Source organism: Symphodus melops (genome assembly GCF_947650265.1).
Source record: "Symphodus melops genome assembly, chromosome: 5".
Classification (NCBI taxonomy): Eukaryota; Metazoa; Chordata; class Actinopteri; order Labriformes; family Labridae; genus Symphodus; species Symphodus melops.
The window spans coordinates 569,605-590,840 of record NC_136695.1 but is presented as its reverse complement, the minus strand read 5'-3'; the positions used below and the strand labels follow the sequence as shown (position 1 = coordinate 590,840).

At 42.3% G+C, this 21,236-nt stretch overlaps 2 protein-coding genes across 11 annotated transcripts; both read right to left on the bottom strand.

Moving 5' to 3' along the window:
* Positions 1 to 8,115: 8,115 nt before the first annotated feature.
* Positions 8,116 to 11,477, bottom strand: LOC306824263 (tripartite motif-containing protein 16-like). The gene has a single exon (XM_079344341.1). It carries the CDS (start codon positions 11,455 to 11,457, stop codon positions 9,739 to 9,741), a length of 1,719 nt encoding a protein of 572 aa, XP_079200467.1. The 5' UTR covers positions 11,458 to 11,477; the 3' UTR covers positions 8,116 to 9,738.
* Positions 11,478 to 16,389: 4,912 nt separating this feature from the next.
* On the bottom strand, positions 16,390 to 20,687 carry LOC306823610 (uncharacterized protein). 10 transcript variants are annotated; one of them, XM_079343273.1, is made up of 7 exons: positions 20,496 to 20,687; positions 20,346 to 20,403; positions 19,558 to 19,640; positions 17,673 to 17,817; positions 17,443 to 17,590; positions 17,286 to 17,360; positions 16,390 to 16,685 (listed from the first exon to the last, which is right to left on the bottom strand). In XM_079343273.1, exons 3-7 carry the CDS (start codon positions 19,632 to 19,634, stop codon positions 16,438 to 16,440), a joined length of 693 nt encoding a protein of 230 aa, XP_079199399.1. In that variant the 5' UTR covers positions 19,635 to 19,640; positions 20,346 to 20,403; positions 20,496 to 20,687; the 3' UTR covers positions 16,390 to 16,437. The 10 variants fall into 10 exon arrangements, with proteins under 10 accessions (XP_079199399.1, XP_079199395.1, XP_079199397.1 ...); XM_079343269.1 differs by having other exon boundaries at positions 19,558 to 19,665; positions 20,339 to 20,403; positions 20,496 to 20,682; XM_079343271.1 differs by having other exon boundaries at positions 19,558 to 19,665; positions 20,496 to 20,682.
* Positions 20,688 to 21,236: the final 549 nt, after the last annotated feature.

The window sequence follows — 21,236 nt, the reverse complement described above, 5'->3', positions numbered from 1 at the left end:
AAAAACAGGCCGTAAGAAAACACTGGTCGAATAGGTGGGTGGGGGGGGGGTCCAAAATGAAGACCTGACATACAGATCAGAGATCAGTTTCATTCTGTGTTGAAGATTGGAAAGTCTCAGAGGTAATCAGATATTTCAGACGCGTTCAGACTCTCTGATTCCCTGAGTTCTGCCTGCAGGCGAGTCTCGACACGCTCCTGTCCTCAGATTCATCAGGACGGTTATAAACAACCTCAGGTGAGAGCGGGAGGAGTGTTGAGACAGGTTAGAAAGCTCATTCATCAAACCTGACAGGAAAAAAAAAAAAGTTTGATCAGACAACAAAAACTGTCTGAAACCTTCAGAGCTCCGTAGAGACTCCATAAATATAAAACAACAACAACAGAACTTAATAGAGTTTAATATATTAAGATTCAATAAACATGAAACGATAAAATACTAAATGACACAAAGTAAAACAGTATAATGTGAGACGATCGTACTGATCAGGAAATAAACAACCTCAGATGTCAAACATTCAATAAAAAGAAACGGAGTAGTGTCGATCGTACAGCGACCGCCGTCAACCAGCTGTTGTCATGGAGACAGGACGGACATGCAGAATTTCTTCTCAGTGCACTAAACGCTTAATGCTAGCACGCCCGAGCACACAGTCATCGCTTCTCTGCCCGGAACAAACGGCAGGTGGACATGGCGCCTGAAGTTAGCTTTAAAAGCGTGATGTGTAACTCTGCCACCTAGTGTTTGAAAGTGGTACTGAAGTCTAAGTCTCCCCGGCCCCTCACCTTCACTCCTCTGTGTAAAGGGTGGAAGTGTTAGCTTAGCTCACAGACAAAAGCAGGGGGAAGTGTTATCCGAGCTTAGCTTAGCACAAAGATTTAAGCAGGAGGAAACTGTTAGCTTAGCTTAGCACAAAGATTTAAGCAGGAGGAAACTATTAGCTTAGCACAAAGATTTAAGCAGGAGGAAACTGTTAGCTTAGCTTAGCACAAAGATTTAAGCAGGAGGAAACTGTTAGCTAGCAGCTCACTCTCTTTCTCTCTTTTTCAAACGCTGTGTGAACAGGAGACGCAGGGAGCTATGAAGACGACTCGACCAGCGACTACGACTACGAAGCGACACCTACCCCCGCCTACGACTACGACTACACGGCCACCTTTGATTATTACTTTGGTAAGAGACGGGGATCAACGCCATCTTTGTTAGCTAACGTAGCTTTAGCACTCAGAGCTGTGTTTGTGTGTTGCAGTGACGGGTCTGTATCCTGCTGCTGAGGTCCACAACAAGGTCAGATCATCTCTTCTTCTGTTTCCTCTTTAAAGAGCAGAGCAAGGCGCTCTTTTACAAGCTCCGCCCCTGTCTCACACTTTCCCCGCCCACCTGTTTGATCTGGTTTTAATCAGTTAATCAGAACTCTTTTATTGTGTTCCTCTTACAGAAGCGAAATTAAATTAAAAATAGCAGAAACGGTGCAAAACAGTACGAAGAGAAGAGGTAGTGAAAAATATAAGCATGAGAGAAGTTTATGTATGTGTGAAAATGATTTTATAAATATGTGGAAATAAGATAAAAAAGACGTAAAAATCTTCAAAAGAAAAACTTTAAAGGGGGATGTGTCTTTGTCTTTTTAGCTGTAGAAAGTTTTCTGTTTTCTTTTAGTCGACCTCTCACAGAGTTACTTTATTTTGTCTTCTTCCTAAAAGTTTTTATTAAAGTTGTTGTGTTCGAGTGCAGTAGGAATCCTGAGCGCTCTCAGAGACCTGATTGTTTAACGCGATGAATAAAGTTTCTGTTCATCTCTCGTGTCTTCAAACAAAGACGTCAGTCGACCTCTGAGCCCGTCATAAGTCAGAAGACAGCGTGTCGGACGAGGCGGCGCCGGAGGCCAGTTCAGAGCGAACACTGGCGGCTCTCTGTGGACCTGAACGCAGCGTTGTCTCTACGGGGTCAAAAATCACTTTGAAAACGTGTCATGATTTCTCTGGGTTTCCCCCCACAGGCTGCAGGGATTGGTCGGATTAGCCCTGTGCTCCTGCTGGGATTGGCTATTCATCAGATATGGACCTGAAGGGGGCGGGGTTTAAGGCGCCCTGCAGACAGGTAAATGTTCCTCTAACATTGACATGGTCACTGAAGCGTTTCTGTAAATAAACACGTGTCTGATCCGTCTGTCACACCTGCTGATAAAACAACCAATCAGAGAGCAGGCATTTAACTGACCAATCACAGCAACTCTGTGAGGAGAACGTTTGTTTTAAATAAAGGCCATCTTCTATTTCTTCTTCTTCTGCTCGCTCCCTCCTCCCCTCGCTCCCTCCTCCCCTCGCTCCCTCCTCCCCTCGCTCCCTCCTCCCCTCGCTCCCTCGCTCCCTCCTCCCCTCGCTCCCTCGCTCCCTCGCTCCCTCGCTCCCTCGCTCCCTCGCTCCCTCCTCCCCTCACTCCCTCCTCCCCTCGCTCCCTCCTCCCCTCGCTCCCTCGCTCCCTCCTCCCCTCGCTCCCTCGCTCCCTCCTCCCCTCGCTCCCTCGCTCCCTCCTCCCCTCGCTCCCTCCTCCCCTCGCCCCCTCCTCCCCTCGCTCCCTCGCTCCCTCCTCCCCTCGCTCCCTCCTCCCCTCGCTCCCTCCTCCCCTCGCTCCCTCGCTCCCTCCTCCCCTCGCTCCCTCCTCCCCTCGCTCCCTCCTCCCCTCGCTCCCTCGCTCCCTCCTCCCCTCGCTCCCTCCTCCCCTCGCTCCCTCGCTCCCTCCTCCCCTCGCTCCCTCCTCCCCTCGCTCCCTCATTCCCTCCTCCCCTCGCTCCCTCGCTCCCTCCTCCCCTCGCTCCCTTGTGCACTCGAGGTATAAGAAGAGGAGGAGGAGGGGGAGGAAGAGGAGGAGGAGGGGGAGGCGGGGGAGGAAGAGGGGGAGGGGGGGAGAAGAGGAGGTGGAGGAGGAGGGAGAGGAAGAGGAGGGGGAGGAAGAGGAGGAGGAGGGGGAGGAAGAGGAGGGGGAGGCGGGGGAGGAAGAGGGGGAGGGGGGGAGAAGAGGAGGTGGAGGAGGAGGGAGACGAAGAGGAGGGGGAGGAAGAGGAGGAAGAGGAGGAGGAAGAGGAGTGGGAGGCGGGGGAGGAAGAGGAGGGGGAGGAAGGGGGGGAGGCGGGGGAGGAAGAGGGGGGGAGAAGAGGAGGTGGAGGAGGAGGGAGAGGAAGAGGAGGGGGAGGAAGAGGAGGGGGAGGTGGGGGAGGAAGGGGGGGAGAAGAGGAGGTGGAGGAGGAGGGAGACGAAGAGGAGGGGGAGGAAGAGGAGGAGGAAGAGGAGGAAGAGGGGGGGAGAAGAGGAGGTGGAGGAGGAGGGAGAGGAAGAGGAGGGGGAGGTGGGGGAGGAAGGGGGGGAGAAGAGGAGGTGGAGGAGGAGGGAGACGAAGAGGAGGGGGAGGAAGAGGAGGAGGAAGAGGAGGGGGAGGTGGGGGAGGAAGGGGGGGAGAAGAGGAGGTGGAGGAGGAGGGAGACGAAGAGGAGGGGGAGGAAGAGGAGGAGGAGGGGGAGGCGGGGGAGGAAGAGGGAGAGGAGGGGGGAGGAAGAAGAGGAGGTGGAGGAGGAGGGAGAGGGTGAAGACGGGAGGGGGAGGAGGAGGGAGAGGATGAAGATGGGAGGGGGAGGAGGAGGGAGAGGAGGGGGGAGGAAGAAGAGGAGGTGGAGGAGGAGGGAGAGGATGAAGACGGGAGGGGGAGGAGGAGGGAGAGGGTGAAGATGGGAGGGGGAGGAGGAGGGAGAGGATGAAGATGGGAGGGGGAGGAGGAGGGAGAAGATGAAGATGGGAGGGGGAGGAGGAGGGAGAGGGTGAAGACGGGAGGGGGAGGAGGAGGGAGAGGATGAAGATGGGAGGGGGAGGAGGAGGGAGAGGATGAAGACGGGAGGGGGAGGAGGAGGGAGAGGATGAAGATGGGAGGGGGAGGAGGAGGGAGAGGGTGAAGATGGGAGGGGGAGGAGGAGGGAGAGGATGAAGACGGGAGGGGGAGGAGGAGGGAGAGGGTGAAGATGGGAGGGGGAGGAGGAGGGAGAGGGTGAAGACGGGAGGGGGAGGAGGAGGGAGAGGGTGAAGACGGAGGGAGAGGAGGAGGGAGAGGATGAAGATGGGAGGGGGAGGAGGAGGGAGAGGATGAAGATGGGAGGGGGAGGAGGAGGGAGAGGATGAAGACGGGAGGGGGGGTGGGGGAGGAGGGGGTCGGGAGGTAAACATGAGGGAGCCATGTTTTGTCGTTCATCGTCTCAGACAGAGTTAAACGATCACAGAGAGACTCCTTCACAGCAGTTAAAGTGTGGATAGAGGTTTGACCTTTGACCTCCTGCAGCTCTGCTTCCTGTTTGACAGTTTTATAGCGCACACTGCTCAAACCTTCAACGCCCTGAAATCACTGTTCTCACTGAGTTCAGCTCGGCTCAAATATAATATATAATATACTATAATATAACAATATAATATATGATATAATATAATATAATGTAATATAATATATAATATACTATAATATAACAATATAATATATGATATAATATAATATAATGTAATATAATATATAATATACTATAATATAACAATATAATATATGATATAATATAATATAATGTAATATAATATATAATATACTATAATATAACAATATAATATATGATATAATATAATATAATGTAATATAATATATAATATACTATAATATAACAATATAATATATGATATAATATAATATAATGTAATATAATATATAATATACTATAATATAACAATATAATATATGATATAATATAATATAATGTAATATAATATATAATATACTATAATATAACAATATAATATATGATATAATATAATATAATGTAATATAATATATAATATACTATAATATAACAATATAATATATGATATAATATCATGTAGTATAATATATAATATACTATAATATAACAATATAATATATGATATAATATAATGTAGTATCATATATAATATACTATAATATAACAATATAATATATGATATAATATAATATAATATATAATATACTATAATATAACAATATAATATATGATATAATATCATGTAGTATAATATATAATATACTATAATATAACAATATAATATATGATATAATATAATGTAGTATCATATATAATATACTATAATATAACAATATAATATATGATATAATATAATATAATGTAATATAATATATAATATACTATAATATAACAATATAATATATGATATAATATAATGTAGTATAATATATAATATACTATAATATAACAATATAATATATGATATAATATAATATAATATATAATATACTATATATAACAATATAATATATGATATAATATAATATAATATATAATATACTATATATAACAATATAATACATGATATAATATAATGTAATATAATATATAATATACTATATATAACAATATAATATATGATATAATATAATATAATATATAATATACTATAATATAATATAATATATAATATACTATAATATAACAACATAATATATGATATAATATAATGTAATATAATATTATACAATGTAATATAATATAATATTTGATGATGTAATATAATATAATGTAATATCATGTATGATGATGTAACATAATATAATATAATGTAACATAATATAATATAATATAATGTAACATAATATAATATAATGTTTGATGATGTAATATAATATAATGTAATATCATGTATGATGATGTAATATCATATAATATAATGTAACATAATATAATATAATGTTTGATGATGTAATATAATATAATGTAATATCATGTATGATGATGTAACATAATATAATATAATGTAACATAATATAATATAATATAACATAATGTAACATAATATAATATCATGTATGATGATGTAACATAATATAATATAATGTAATATAATATAATATAACATAATGTAACATAATATAATATAATGTTTGATGATGTAATATAATATAATGTAATATCATGTATGATGATGTAACATAATATAATATAATATAATATAATGTAACACAATATAATATAATATAATGTAACATAATATAATATAATATAATATAATGTAACATAATATAATATAATATAATATAATGTAACATAATATAATATAATATAATATAATATACTGTATGATGATGTAATATAATGTAATATAATATAATATAATATACTGTATGATGATGTAATATAATATAATATAATATAATGTAACATAATATAATATAATATAATGTATGATGATGTAATATAATATAATATAATATAATGTAACATAATATAATATAATATAATATACTGTATGATGATGTAATATAATATAATATAATATAATATAATATACTGTATGATGATGTAATATAATATACTGTATGATGATGTAATATAATATACTGTATGATGATGTAATATAATATAATGTAATATAATATAATATAATATAATATAATATAATATACTGTATGATGATGTAATATAATATAATGTAATATAATATAATATAATATACTGTATGATGATGTAATATAATATAATATAATATACTGTATGATGATGTAATATAATATAATATAATGTAATATAATATAATATACTGTATGATGATGTAATATAATATACTGTATGATGATGTAATATAATATAATATAATATAATGTAACATAATATAATATAATATACTGTAATATAATGTAATATAATATAATATAATATACTGTATGATGATGTAATATAATATACTGTATGATGATGTAATATAATATACTGTATGATGATGTAATATAATATAATATAATATAATATACTGTATGATGATGTAATATAATATACTGTATGATGATGTAATATAATATAATATAATATAATATAATATAATATACTGTATGATGATGTAATATAATATACTGTATGATGATGTAATATAATATAATATAATATAATATAATATACTGTATGATGATGTAATATAATATACTGTATGATGATGTAATATAATATACTGTATGATGATGTAATATAATATACTGTATGATGATGTAATATAATATAATATAATATAATGTAACATAATATAATATAATATACTGTAATATAATGTAATATAATATAATATAATATACTGTAATATAATGTAATATAATATAATATAATATACTGTATGATGATGTAATATAATATACTGTATGATGATGTAATATAATATACTGTATGATGATGTAATATAATATACTGTATGATGATGTAATCTAATATATTGTATGATGATGTAATATAATATACTGTATGATGATGTAATATAATATACTGTATGATGATGTAATATAATATAATATAATATACTGTATGATGATGTAATATAATATACTGTATGATGATGTAATATAATATACTGTATGATGATGTAATATAATATACTGTATGATGATGTAATATAATATAATATAATCTAATATATTGTATGATGATGTAATATAATATACTGTATGATGATGTAATATAATATACTGTATGATGATGTAATATAATATACTGTATGATGATGTAATATAATATACTGTATGATGATGTAATCTAATATATTGTATGATGATGTACTAATGATAACATGAAGCTTCCTCTGCTCTCTGTGTGAACACAGACGTGTCGACATGAAGCAGCTGAGACGTTCACACTGTGCCGCTCTGCTCGAGGAGGCCATGATGTTTGATCTCATTTTAAACATGTCTGAGCCCTGTCTCCTTCACTGCAGGCCCTGACCTTTGACCTCTGACCTCACCTGAAGAGCCAGGAGATCAAACCCGACCCACTGAGTTAACGCTGCCTCTCTGCTGCCCCCTGCTGGACGCTCTGATCAACCGTCTGTTTCACTTCATTCTCTACTTTCAGGAGATTTCTGACTGTTTTACTTAGAAGATATTTTTGATATTTTGTCAAATCAGAATAAAAAGCTTGATATGTTTGACACATGAACAGTGTTGTTACCTTCCTTCATGCTAGGACTCACCTGTGCAGGTATGTGAACCCGAGTGTCTCCTGAGTCTGAGGGACAGTGTCCGGGATCGTTATCATGTTTGAGGCTCAAACTGGTTTACCCGTGTCACTTCCTGTTTGTCCCCCCAAAGCATTAATACGCTTCACTCTGATCTTCACAAGTTGATCTGGAGGAATCAAACATGTGAGCGGCTCAAAGACGGCCATGTTGACTCCATGTGGTTTCTTGTTTTCAGAGTTAGAGTTGTCAGAGGGTTGGACTTCCTGTTCAAACGTGATTTAACAACGACTAAACGTCCTGTGAAGCTCAGACGAGTCCTTATTACTGTAAGATGAGCCAATCATTGGAGGCCTCATGGCTCCACCTAGTGGAACAACAGAGTCATTACAGTTCAAGGGAATCCTACAAAGAAAGACAGGGGGACATACCTGGGGGACAACAGGACATACAGTGCATGTAGAATGCTTCAGCTGTTGAATGATAGAAAGTGAAGGATGACATGCTGATTATTACTGACTTTGTGTCAATGAAAGAAGTGAACATGTATGATGCTGTTGTATGTTCACATGTTGTCTCTTTATTGTTTGAGCTTCACAACAACACAGCAGAAGGACGAGACGCTTCTTCAAGGATCCACCATGAAACATCCTGCTGCTTCAAACAAACATCTGCTTTAATGTCCATGTAGTTACTCCTCCTTTCATGATGATGATGATGATGATGAAGAAATTTCCGCTGACACTGACTTGCTTGTAATATAAGACATTTATTTCCAAAGACAAGAAACAGCATCAGTCCAGGTGAGCCATGTTACCTGGGAGAGTCAGCAGCCAGGTGTGATCCCTCCTGAACAAAGAAAGACTCTAGTATTTATACAGGATTGGTCCAAACAACATCAGGACATTTAGGACTTTATTTAGGCTTTGATCCTTCAGGTGTGCATCTCCTACAGTCCTGCACCCCCGTGCTTCCTCAGGACATGTGACTTCAAAGGTTACACAGGTCACTATGGGGTGACTTCTTATCTCCCCCAATGTATCCTAAGAGTCTGTTCTCACTTCAGTACCAAACTGTTTATCTTTCCCAGTGTGAAGGAATGAGCCCAAATAGACCCCTTCATTGTCTCTGATGTGAAACCAATCTGTAACCTTAAGAACACCATTTGTTTTACCACTAGTTCACATGTTACAGCAGCACACTTACACTTCACATACTTGTTCATATCACATTGTGTGGCATGTAAAATACACTTCATCCACATTTACACTTTGTTTGTGTCAACGGGCTCCAAAAGAAAAGCTGTGAAAAGATCCATGTTTGTCCTGAAAACAGCTTTCAATCCTCTGCTCCTTTTTGAGAGAGAACACAGAAGAATATCTGAGATATTTAGTGGATGTTTTCACTCAGAGAAAAGTCCCTTCAGCTGAACTAAAGTCATGGTGAGCAGTGAAAGAGTTCATGTCTAAACACACACAGGAAGGAGCTGAAAGACACTCACACAGTTACACACCACAAGAGCTCAAAGTCCCGCCCAGAAAGTTTGATTGACAGCTTTCTACTCAGTGTGCACCAGCTTCAGAATCAGGAGTGAAACTGAACACACAGAGAAATACAACACAATCAACAAGAGCTCCTTTAACAGAGACAATCAGCAACATGAGAAACAAGACGAGGGAACAACTCAAACAAGATACAGAATCTAAACTGTGAAATATCAAACTGATCAGGACTCATGTGGTGAACGCTGGACAAAGTCCAACAACCGTGGAAGAGATCTGCGTTTCAGTTTACACAACTCAGCAGATCCATCATAAACCCCGAGTCCAGCATGTAGAGGCTGAGTGAATGTGGTCTGGACTCTGTGGAGGAGAGTCATGGTTTCAGAGATGCTGTAGAAGGACAGAATACCTGCTCTGTGATCCAGGTACACTCCGACTCTGGAGGACTGAGAACCTGAGACAGGAGTCTGGACTTTGTTGTGATAAAAGTAATAACTGTTGTTGTAACAATATAAACTCCAAGATTTGTCATTAAATCCAAACAAACATTCATCTGTCCTCCCATCTCTGTTGATATTCTTGTATGTGACCGCTACATAAACTGTTCCTGTCCTCTCCACCTCCCAGTAACAACGTCCAGTCAGACTCTCTTTACTCAGGACCTGACCCCAAACAGTGAATCTGTCTGGGTGACTAGAATAAGACTGATGTTTACTCACTCGTGTTACTTTTCTGTTCTGATCAGATAATAACAGATATGTGTATGCTGTGTTTGGATCCAGTGTGATGTCACATGAATATTTTAAGAACTCAGCTCTGGTCATGTCCTCTGGTCCTGACAGTAAAACATCCACTTCAGTCAGTGTCTGTGAGACGTTTGTCCATTTGTCTGTCAGGACGTCCTGTAGTTTATCTCTGACTTCTGACACAGCTGCTGTCACGTCCTCAAAGTACCTCAGAGGACGGATCTTGATGCTGGATGAGTGTGTAGATTCACTGAGTGCTGACACTGAGGGGTAGTCCTGTAGAAACTGGATGTGGTCCTGTGTGTGTGACAGCTTCTCCATCTCAGCGTCTTTCCTCTTCAGCTCAGTGATCTCCTGCTCCAGCTTCTCCTGACGCTCTCTGACTCGACTCACTTCAGTTTGCTGCTGGGATCTGACCTGCTGCGTCACATCAGAGAGTCTTTTCTCCATGAGACGGATCAGCTCAGTGAACATCTTCTCACTGTTCCTCACTGTTTTATCAGCAGAGCCATTGATAGCCTCCACCTCCTGTTGGAGCAGCTTCACATCTTTCTCTCCGTCCTGGATTCTCTGCTGGGTGTTTAGTCGACTCACCTCGAGCTCTCTCTGCTTCTCGCTCCTTTCTGCTGCAGCTGAGACTGTGTCGTGACCTTTGTGTTGGTCCATTAAACAGATGAGACAGATAGACTGCTGATCAGTACGACAGAACATCTTCTTCACCTCATCATGACGAGAGCACACGTTCTCCTGGAGCTTCTTGGACGGCTCCACCAGCTTGTGTTTCTTAAAGACAGCTGCTTCATGATGAGGCTGGAGGTGATTCTGACAGTAAGAGGCCAGACACTGCAGACAGGACTTACAGGCTTTCAGTTTCCTCCCGGTGCAGACATCACAGGCCACGTCTTCAGATCCAGCATAGCAGAGATCAGCAGGAGCAGCTTGGAGTCCAGTCTTCTTCAGCTCCTCCACTAAAGATGCTAACACGGTGCTTTTCACCAGGACAGGCCTGGGTGTGACGGTCTGTCTGCACTGAGGACAGCTGTACACTCTCTTCTCCTCCTCTTTATCCCAGTGGCCTTTAATACAGTTCATGCAGTAGCTGTGTCCACAGGGAACAGTCACCGGATCCTTCAGGAGATCCAGACAGATCGAACAAGAAAGAGTTTCCTGGTCCAGCTGAACTCCTTTCTGCGCCATTTCTGCTCTCGCTAACAACGACTGTGTGAGATTCACTTCCTCATAACTGAAACTAGTTTCACCTCTGATCTACTCGGCACGTGTCTGTGCATGTGACTGTGCAGATCTGGTTGGTTACACCCATCAACAAACTGTAGAGCTGAAGGGGAGGAAACAGGAAATACAGAGTCAGAGAGAGAGAGAGACAGAGAGAGAGAGAGAGAGAGGGGGGAGAGAGAGGAGAGAGGGGAGAGAGAGAGAGAGAGAGAGAGAGAGAGAGACTTGTAAACAACAGAGAACATTTGTCTTTTAAAACACTTCAGATTGTAGAAGATGAACTCTTGTTTGGATCGGAGGGTTTGGAGAAGGATTTCTCTCCTGCAGTCCTTCAGCTTCACTCTGCTTCAGTGAGGATCGTTTACAGTCTTTAAGCCTGTGTGAACATCATTTAGAGGAACAGCTGATTTTAGTCTCTACACGACATCGATCTGAACACAAACTCTAAATGTTGTCTTCCCACTTCTTTTTTCTGTGATTAGTTTTTTATTCATTTTCCATTTTTTCCAACAATAACAAACAAAACATCAAGACAAACACCTGAAAATAAAATGACAAACATTGTAAATACATAAAGACCTGTGCATGCACAGTACATACACACACATACCAGCGGGCAGGACCACATATGGAGGAGTGTACCGATAGTGTTCCCACTTTTTATTCTGCGTTTAGATGAGCGTCTTTGGGTGGAAATCTGCGAGCACACGGTGATGCTCATGTGTATGAAACTCGATGTAGTTTTACAAAAACTGTGGCTACTTTCTTGCACACACTTTGATGTGATTGAGTGATATTTTAATCTGAGCAGAGAGATTTACTTTGTGAAGCATCTTCATCTGCCTCCCTCAATGACGTGAGCGATGGAAGAACTGCTTCAGATAGAAGTTGTTCCAGCCAATTTAAGCCTTCATAGTTTATGTTAGATATGAAGAGAGATGTTTGTTTGTTTGTTTGAGTTATGTTGATTGTTTATTGAGTTTATGTTGTTATTATTACTCGGTGTATTTATGACAGTTATGGGGCTATTTATGTTTTACTTTACCTGCTAATGACGTGAGGTATGACGTAAACAGAGCGCCATATACTGACGTGCCTTTTGTGGTTTGGGGGAGGAGCCAGTGTGAGGTGGTGTATGGTGGCCATATTGTTTTTGACCAGACGGTTTGAACCCTTATTTTTAGTACCATTCATCAACTTGTTCGTTCAGATAAAATACAAATAAAGATAAAATACAAGAATGATTCTAAAAACCACTTTCTGCAACATTCATTCAAATAAAACTCAACAACGGATTTAAATGGTAAACAAACTGTGGTGCGTCAACTTCTTCCATCCTCACTGACAGAAGTGATTGTACCCGAGCTAAAAAGCCTCTGCATGTTTCTAATAAGCTCCAGCAGCAGAAAGCTGCTCAAACTAGGATCAATGTTGGAGATGAAACATGGAGAGAGGTTAGAACGCAGAAAGCTTTACAGACCCATGCAGAGCTGGCTAAACACTGAAGCTACAGTGTCCACCACATGCAGAGCTGGCTAAACACTGAAGCTACAGTGTCCACCACATGCAGAGCTGGCTAAACACTGAAGCTACAGTGTCCACCACATGCAGAGCTGGCTAAACACTGAAGCTACAGTGTCCACCACATGCAGAGCTGGCTAAACACTGAAGCTACAGTGTCCACCACATGCAGAGCTGGCTAAACACTGAAGCTACAGTGTCCACCACATGCAGAGCTGGCTAAACACTGAAGCTACAGTGTCCACCACATGCAGAGCTGGCTAAACACTGAAGCTACAGTGTCTCTACATGCAGAGCTGGCTGAACACTGAAGCTACAGTGTCCACCACATGCAGAGCTGGCTAAACACTGAAGCTACAGTGTCCACCACATGCAGAGCTGGCTAAACACTGAAGCTACAGTGTCCACCACATGCAGAGCTGGCTAAACACTGAAGCTACAGTGTCCACCACATGCAGAGCTGGCTAAACACTGAAGCTACAGTGTCCACCACATGCAGAGCTGGCTAAACACTGAAGCTACAGTGTCCTCCACATGCAGAGCTGGCTAAACACTGAAGCTACAGTGTCCACCACATGCAGAGCTGGCTAAACACTGAAGCTACAGTGTCCACCACATGCAGAGCTGCTACTTGCACTTGCACTATTGCACACTACCTCACTTTAACTTCGTATTTTAATCTGCACTCTGTTTATATTGTTAATACTGTAATTTATCTACCTCATAGTAATTTATCCACATTCTACCTCAAAGCGTAACACTCACAAGTGCCCTTGTCTGTCTATTGTCTGTTGTTCGTTATTTGTTGTCCAAATGTCTTTAGTTAAGTTATTTGTTGTCTGTTGTTCGTTATTTGTTGTCCAAATGTCTTTAGTTAAGTTATTTGTTGTCTGTTGTTCGTTATTTGTTGTCCAAATGTCTTTAGTTAAGTTATTTGTTGTACAGTATTGCTAGTTTTTCTTTAGTGCTCTTTTATGCACTGCAGGTTTGCACTGGGGGGGGGGGGAATGCAATTTCATCTGTGCTGTATGTTTAACATGTGGCATATTTGACAAATAAAGAACCTTGAACCTTGAACCTTGAACCTTGAGCTGGCTAAACACTGAAGCTACAGTGTCCTCCACATGCTGACCTGTGTGAGAGGAGGGGAGGAGACAGCTCTCTGTGATGATTAGAGTTTAGACTGCAGTACTCATGTTAAACACTAGGGGGCAGCTCTCTGTGATGATTAGAGTTTAGACTGCAGTACTCATGTTAAACACTAGGGGGCAGCTCTCTGTGATGATTAGAGTTTAGACTGCAGTACTCATTTTAAACACTAGGGGGCAGCTCTCTGTGATGATTAGAGTTTAGACTGCAGTACACATTTTAAACACTTAGAGGGCCGCTCTCTGTGATGATTAGAGTTTAGACTGCAGTACTCATTTTAAACACTAGGGGGCAGCTCTCTGTGATGGTTAGAGTTTAGACTGCAGTACTCATTTTAAACACTAGGGGGCAGCTCTCTGTGATGATTAGAGTTTAGACTGCAGTACACATGTTAAACACTAGGGGGCAGCTTTCTATTGATTAGAGTTTAGACTGCAGTACTCATTTTAAACACTAGGGGGCAGCTCTCTATTGATTAGAGTTTAGACTGCAGTACTCATTTTAAACACTAGGGGGCAGCTCTCTGTGATCATTAGTTTAGACTGCAGTACTCATTTTAAACACTAGGGGGCAGCGCTCTGTGAGGATTAGAGTTTAGACTGCAGTACTCATTTTAAACACTAGGGGCAGCTCTCTGTGATGATTAGAGTTTAGACTGCAGTACTCATTTTAAACACTAGGGGGCAGCTCTCTGTGATGATTAGAGTTTAGACTGCAGTACTCATTTTAAACACTAGGGGGCAGCTCTCTGTGATGATTAGAGTTTAGACTGCAGTACTCATTTTAAACACTAGGGGGCAGCTCTCTGTGATTAGAGTTTAGACTGCAGTACTCATTTTAAACACTAGGGGGCAACTCTCTGTGATGATTAGAGTTTAGACTGCAGTACTCATGTTAAACACTAGGGGCAGCTCTCTGTGATGATTAGAGTTTAGACTGCAGTACTCATTTTAAACACTAGGGGGCAGCTCTCTGTGATGATTAGAGTTTAGACTGCAGTACTCATGTTAAACACTAGGGGGCAGCTCTCTGTGATGATTAGAGTTTAGACTGCAGTACTCATTTTAAACACTAGGGGGCAGCTCTCTGTGATGATTAGAGTTTAGACTGCAGTACTCATTTTAAACACTAGGGGGCAGCTCTCTGTGATGATTAGAGTTTAGACTGCAGTACACATTTTAAACACTAGGGGGCAGCTCTCTGTGATGAGAGTTTAGACTGCAGTACTCATTTTAAACACTAGGGGGGCAGCTCTCTGTGATCATTAGTTTAGACTGCAGTACTCATTTTAAACACTAGGGGGCAGCTCTCTGTGATGATTAGAGTTTAGACTGCAGTACTCATTTTAAACACTAGGGGCAGCTCTCTGCGATGATTAGAGTTTAGACTGCAGTACTCATTTTAAACACTAGGGGCAGCTCTCTGTGATGATTAGAGTTTAGACTGCAGTACTCATTTTAAACACTAGGGGGCAGCTCTCTGTGATGATTAGAGTTTAGACTGCAGTACTCATTTTAAACACTAGGGGGCAGCTCTCTGTGATGATTAGAGTTTAGACTGCAGTACACATTTTAAACACTAGGGGACAGCTCTCTGTGATGATTAGAGTTTAGACTGCAGTACTCATGTTAAACACTAGGGGCAGTTATTGTTCTTTTGGAATAAAAATAAAAACTTCAAACAGAAAAATCTTTAATTAAAACAGTTTTTTTTCTTTTACAAACATTCAGAGGGTCAGAGCACTTAAAGGGATGACAACCAAAAACTACAGAAACATTTATATAAACAACTTCCTGTTTCCTTTAAGGATTAAATGATTACCTGAGATCAATCACACTGATACACCTGCTCTAACACCTGTGACATCACTGACCTGTCACACCTGTTTTTATACATGAACTAATAACGAGCTTCAACAGCCAAATCAAACCATGAAACATCCACACCTGTCCCCGCCCCCTCAGTCCCAGGTGAGGTCAGTGGGTCCCCACCCCCTCAGTCCCAGGTGAGGTCAGTGGGTCCCCACCCCCTCAGTCCCAGGTGAGGTCAGTGGGTCCCCGCCCCCTCAGTCCCAGGTGAGGTCAACGGGTCCCGATCCCCTCAGTCCCAGGTGAGGTCAACGGGTCCCGATCCCCTCAGTCCCAGGTGAGGTCAACGGGTCCCGATCCCCTCAGTCCCAGGTGAGGTCAGTGGGTCCCCACCCCCTCAGTCCCAGGTGAGGTCAACGGGTCCCGCCCCCTCAGTCCCAGGTGAGGTCAGCGGGTCCCCGCCCCCTCAGTCCCAGGTGAGGTCAGTGCTTCCGGCCATGGCCATGTACTCGTCCAGCTGAGCGTCCAGCCGAGTCTTGGTCATGGACATGTATTCATCCAGCTGCTGGTCGAGTCGTCTCTTTGACAGAGACATATAATCGTCCAGCTCAGCGTCCAGCTGCTTCCTGGTTGGAACAGCGTCTCTGTTCCAGCCCCGCCCTCTGGTGTTGTTGGCTCCGCCCCTGTGCAGGTGCATGCCGCGCTGCGTTGGAGCTGCAGGACAGGACAGGTGTGTGTTGAGAATGTTCACTACTACAGTTTGTTAAACGCTGCGTTCATGTGATGTCACACGGACAGAAAAAACACGACCGAGTGGAAACATGAACGTCTGCTCGAGTCAGAGCAACAACTCAACGCCATTTTGGTTATCACATGGAGGGCGATACACTCAACACGCTGTACCACCCTGACCCTCGAACTGACATCACATGGACACACTGAGGACGGAAACTCGGACCATCTGAGCAGCACCTGAATGCAGCATAAATAGTGGTTCTCAACCGGTGGGTCGGGACCCTGAAGTGGTTCACGGAGTCGTTTTCAGTGGGTCCTGAATGTGCTCTGTGAGACTCCTTCAAAACACGTTTTATACAGCCTGAGGTGGCGTCCACAGCCTGGTCTCTGTGGGGGGGTCCAGGCTAGACCAGCTGAGACCATCTGATCTTAAAGAGTCTTCAGTGTGACGTGTGCTGGTGGACATGTGCTTCCATGTGTTTTAGTTCTTACAGCACAACAGACTTCTATGTCTGTTGCCATGGTAACAGTTTAACATGAACAAGAATCACAAGTTCGATGTGAAGCTCTTTAACTGACCTGCCGTCTGTTTCTTGAGGATTCTGTTCCCCGGGAGGCGACGCTTCCCGAGGCGACTGCGCAGGTCCCCTCCACCTGCACAGGTAACACACAGGTTACAACTCACTGTTGGGGTCAGGGGTCAAGGGTCAAGGGAGGCAGCAGGTTTTTAACTCACTCCTGAAGGTGAACCTGGCTCTCCATCTGTATTTGTTCCTGAAGCTCCAGAAACCTCGAGGTCTGCAGGTGGAGACTCGCCTCCTCAACGGCTGCCAGCAGAGTCGCGTCCATACGCTCCTCCTCCTCCTCACTGAAGAACCCCCCGTCTGCATGGGGGGGGGGGGGTTATTACCTTACAGTGGTGAGAGGGGTCTGCAGTTCTCATTGGTCCACAGCTCTGTGACTTACCTGCAGGTGGACAGGTGTGGGCTGCCCCCCCTTCAGCAGCAGGACCACCTGTGGAGCATCACCACGTCCCGCCTGCTGCAGCATGACGGGGTCAAAGTTCAGCGTCGTGGACGGGGTCAGCTGCTCCGTCAGAACCTGAGAGAAGCTGCAGGGACGAGTTGCATCATCAGAAACAGACTTTACATGACACAGCAGAAATCCAGAATGAATGTGGGTCCGTCAGGGACAGAAGGTTTAACCGTCCAGCTCTCAGCCGACAGAGACAGACTGAACCTGGTCCATCGAGTGCTGAGGCTCATCGCTGCAGGTCACCTCTTCAGACCCGACACACTTTTCACAGCTTCAGGAACAGTTGGAATCCTCCCTGTCTCACTGAGTCTGAACGGCAGGAACTCTGAAGTGTCTCATTTAGAGGAACCTCCCACTTCAGAGCAGCTACCGTGGTCTAGTTCTCAGAGAACTCCCTCGAGATGGTTCCTCTTTATAAAGTCCACAGAGCTGCCTGGTCTGAATACACCGGTGTAGTCCACGGGCTGATTTACTCAACGCTCCCTTTGTGTCTTAAACGCACCACGGTGAGCTGCACTGCTGTGTGTCCGAGCGCAGTTTGCACGTTTTTAAAGGCATGGAGGCTGGACTGACCCAAACCTGCAGGCTGTGACTCATGTACTTCACCAGGTACCGACGTCCAGCCTGTCTGTACATAACACACAGACACCTGCACGCATCATGAGGTGAACCTGGCGAAACACGACGGCGTGCAGGAGCTGGTCGATTAAAAACTCAATCAGACCATGTTGGAGTTGAAGATTTCTATATAAACAAACATGTCGGGATATTTTACCACATTGAGTGTGTTTACATGGACCTGAGGATCCTGGTTCTGATCGGGGTTTTAACTGTTTTTGTGTTTGTGTTTGTAAACATCAGTATCCTGGTTCTGATCGGGGTTTTAACTGTTTTTGTGTTTGTAAACATCAGTATCCTGGTTTCTGAGAAACCTGGTTCTGCTACCTGGAGAACTGTGATAGAACCGGGATCCTGCAGCATGTACACACCTGACCCCGGGTTCTGACAGCTGATAACACCTGCACAGACTCAGCCATGTGACATACAACAAACATGACGGAGCCAATGAGAGCGTCTGATTGTGGAGAGAGGAATCACTTTGATGTTTCACTAATAAAACATGAAATATCATTGAAGCTGGGATTTAATCGATCCGGCACGCGTCCTGCTGAGATCACTTCCTGTTTATTCTGATATATCAGTGATCATTTGTTGGATTGATTTGTATTTACTCTGTGGACGGACTGAGTTTGTTTTAGAGGAGCAAACGGCTTCCTGCTTCTTCTGTGGACTAAAAACTTTCACAGATCATTTTACGTTTGTTTGGGACTTTTAGTTTCCTTTTAGTTTTGAATTTCCCTCGGGATCAATAAAGTATCTATCTATCTATCTAGTTTATTTTGGATTCATAAAGGGATAAACTGAAGTGTGTTTACATGTCTGTTATATTTCTAAGTGTCTGCTGTGTTGTAAAAAATAAACATGATGTGCGCCTGCACAGATGAGATGCAGTAATCAGAAACCAGGATACTATTATTGATCATGTATACAGGGATATCAATAACCAGGTTTCTCTGGGAGCATGTAAACATCATATCCAGAATATGATCATAACCGGGATACTCAAGTCCATGTCAACACACTCACTGATAATGAGGTTTAAAATGCTGTTGTCATGACAACACTAAATGCAATTTAACTTTGCTATCTTGTGATGAACTGGTTGATAGGACACAGACTTCAGTGGACATGGAGACAAACAGGTAATTAAAGTAGACTGATGTCTCATGATGGACATGTGGACTGTGTGTCTCACCGCTCGTTGAGAGACACTGCTGTGGTGCTTCTCAGGAACAAGGAGTGCAGTCTGGATGAATCCATGGTGTGATTCATTCTCTCCTGGAAGACACCAAACCCTGTTCACCTGCCGGCAACACAAACACACACACACCACTGTGACTTCAACACCATGAACATAAATCAAAGAATGAAACATGAAGTGAAGGACAAAAAATAAAAGTCCATCTATTGATCCACTTCAGCAGCAGGTGTTCCCTTTCTTAAACATGAACGTTAAACATTTCATTTAAAGACGCAATTAAAACTTCTATGTGGCTAATTTAGCAGCTCACAAAGATTCATCCCGGACACACTCACCTGGATGAAATGTCTGCACGGTGCAGGTGAGCCGTGAAACGTCGCGTGAGATCTTAAAGGGGAAGAACCGCGAGCGCGCTCGTAAAACGCGGTGTTACGTCGAGATCTGCTACCGTGTCGGGAAAGGACAAACCGCTGCTAGCACCGAGGCTAACAATGTTATTAGAGTATAAAGGTCCCTCAGTACGAAATCACTTTAAAACACATCTACTAATGCAGTTTGTAATTGTATATTCTTTAATTAAGCTATTCTTTAATTACAGATCTTAGAGGAAGCAATTCGTGATTAATAAATACCCTTAAATTAGCTAACGCTCCCTGTTTCCGGTCACAGATCTCCATGGGTAGCAAGATTCGTTAAAGCCGAGCTAGCATTAGCTTTAGCTAGCATTAGCTTTAGCTAGCAACGTATTAGCTGAAACTTGTACTGTGAGAAACACGGTTTACCTTTACTGTCGTGTCGTGTGGATTCACCTGTTCACAGCAGACACCTGAGCTATTTCACCTGTCAAACACACATTTAGATTCCACGCTAAGTAACTCAACTATCCACAACTAGCTTAGTAAGCTAGCTCATCCTCCTCCTCATTAGCTTACCTGTACAGGTGTGTGCAAGTCGTTTTAAACTTTAAACACAAATAAGTTAAAAGCGTTTATAAAGTCACAAAGAAGTAGCAAACTGAAGCCAACAAACAAGTTCAAATTAATACAAAGTTTGAACATCTTGTTCTAGAATCTTCAACACAATGTTATTTATAACTGTAGTAGGCTTGTAATGTAGTATAATACTGTGTGTAAACTACAGGCTAATTAGTTCCAGTTTAAGGATTTATTATAGATTGTTATAATATTATTATAGACTGGATTAGCTCAAAGCATTAACCTCTGATGTTGAGAAGTTAAAGCGTAACATCCTGCAGTACCTGGAGTGTCCACTAGAGGATGGCTGCAGTTCCTGGAGTGTCCACTAGAGGCTGGCTGCAGTACCTGGAGTGTCCACTAGAGGCTGGCTGCAGTACCTGGAGTGTCCACTAGAGGCTGGCTGCAGTTCCTGGAGGGTCCACTAGAGGCTGGCTGCAGTTCCTGGAGTGTCCACTAGAGGCTGGCTGCAGTTCCTGGAGGGTCCACTAGAGGCTGGCTGCAGTTCCTGGAGTGTCCACTAGAGGCTGGCTGCAGTTCCTGGAGTGTCCACTAGAGGCTGGCTGCAGTTCCTGGAGTGTCCACTAGAGGCTGGCTGCAGCAGCACAGGAAGTCACATACACACCCATTCAAACAGCCTGTTTTTACAGCAGACATGAACATGTTTACAGCCTGCTTCAAAAAACCAAACAGGTGTGA

What these genes read in the sequence shown, in the direction of transcription:
- LOC306824263 (XM_079344341.1), bottom strand. Translation starts at nt 11,457, where the DNA reads ATGGCGCAGAAAGGAGTTCAGCTGGACCAGGAAACTCTTTCTTGTTCG.
- LOC306823610 (XM_079343273.1), bottom strand. Translation starts at nt 19,634, where the DNA reads ATGAATCACACCATGGATTCATCCAGACTGCACTCCTTGTTCCTGAGA. An exon ending in GCAGTGTCTCTCAACGAGCG is followed by an intron (nt 17,818 to 19,557) that starts GTGAGACACACA and finishes TCGTCCCTGCAG; the next exon opens with CTTCTCTCAGGTTCTGACGG. An exon ending in CCTCAAGAAACAGACGGCAG is followed by an intron (nt 16,686 to 17,285) that starts GTCAGTTAAAGA and finishes CCTGTCCTGCAG; the next exon opens with CTCCAACGCAGCGCGGCATG.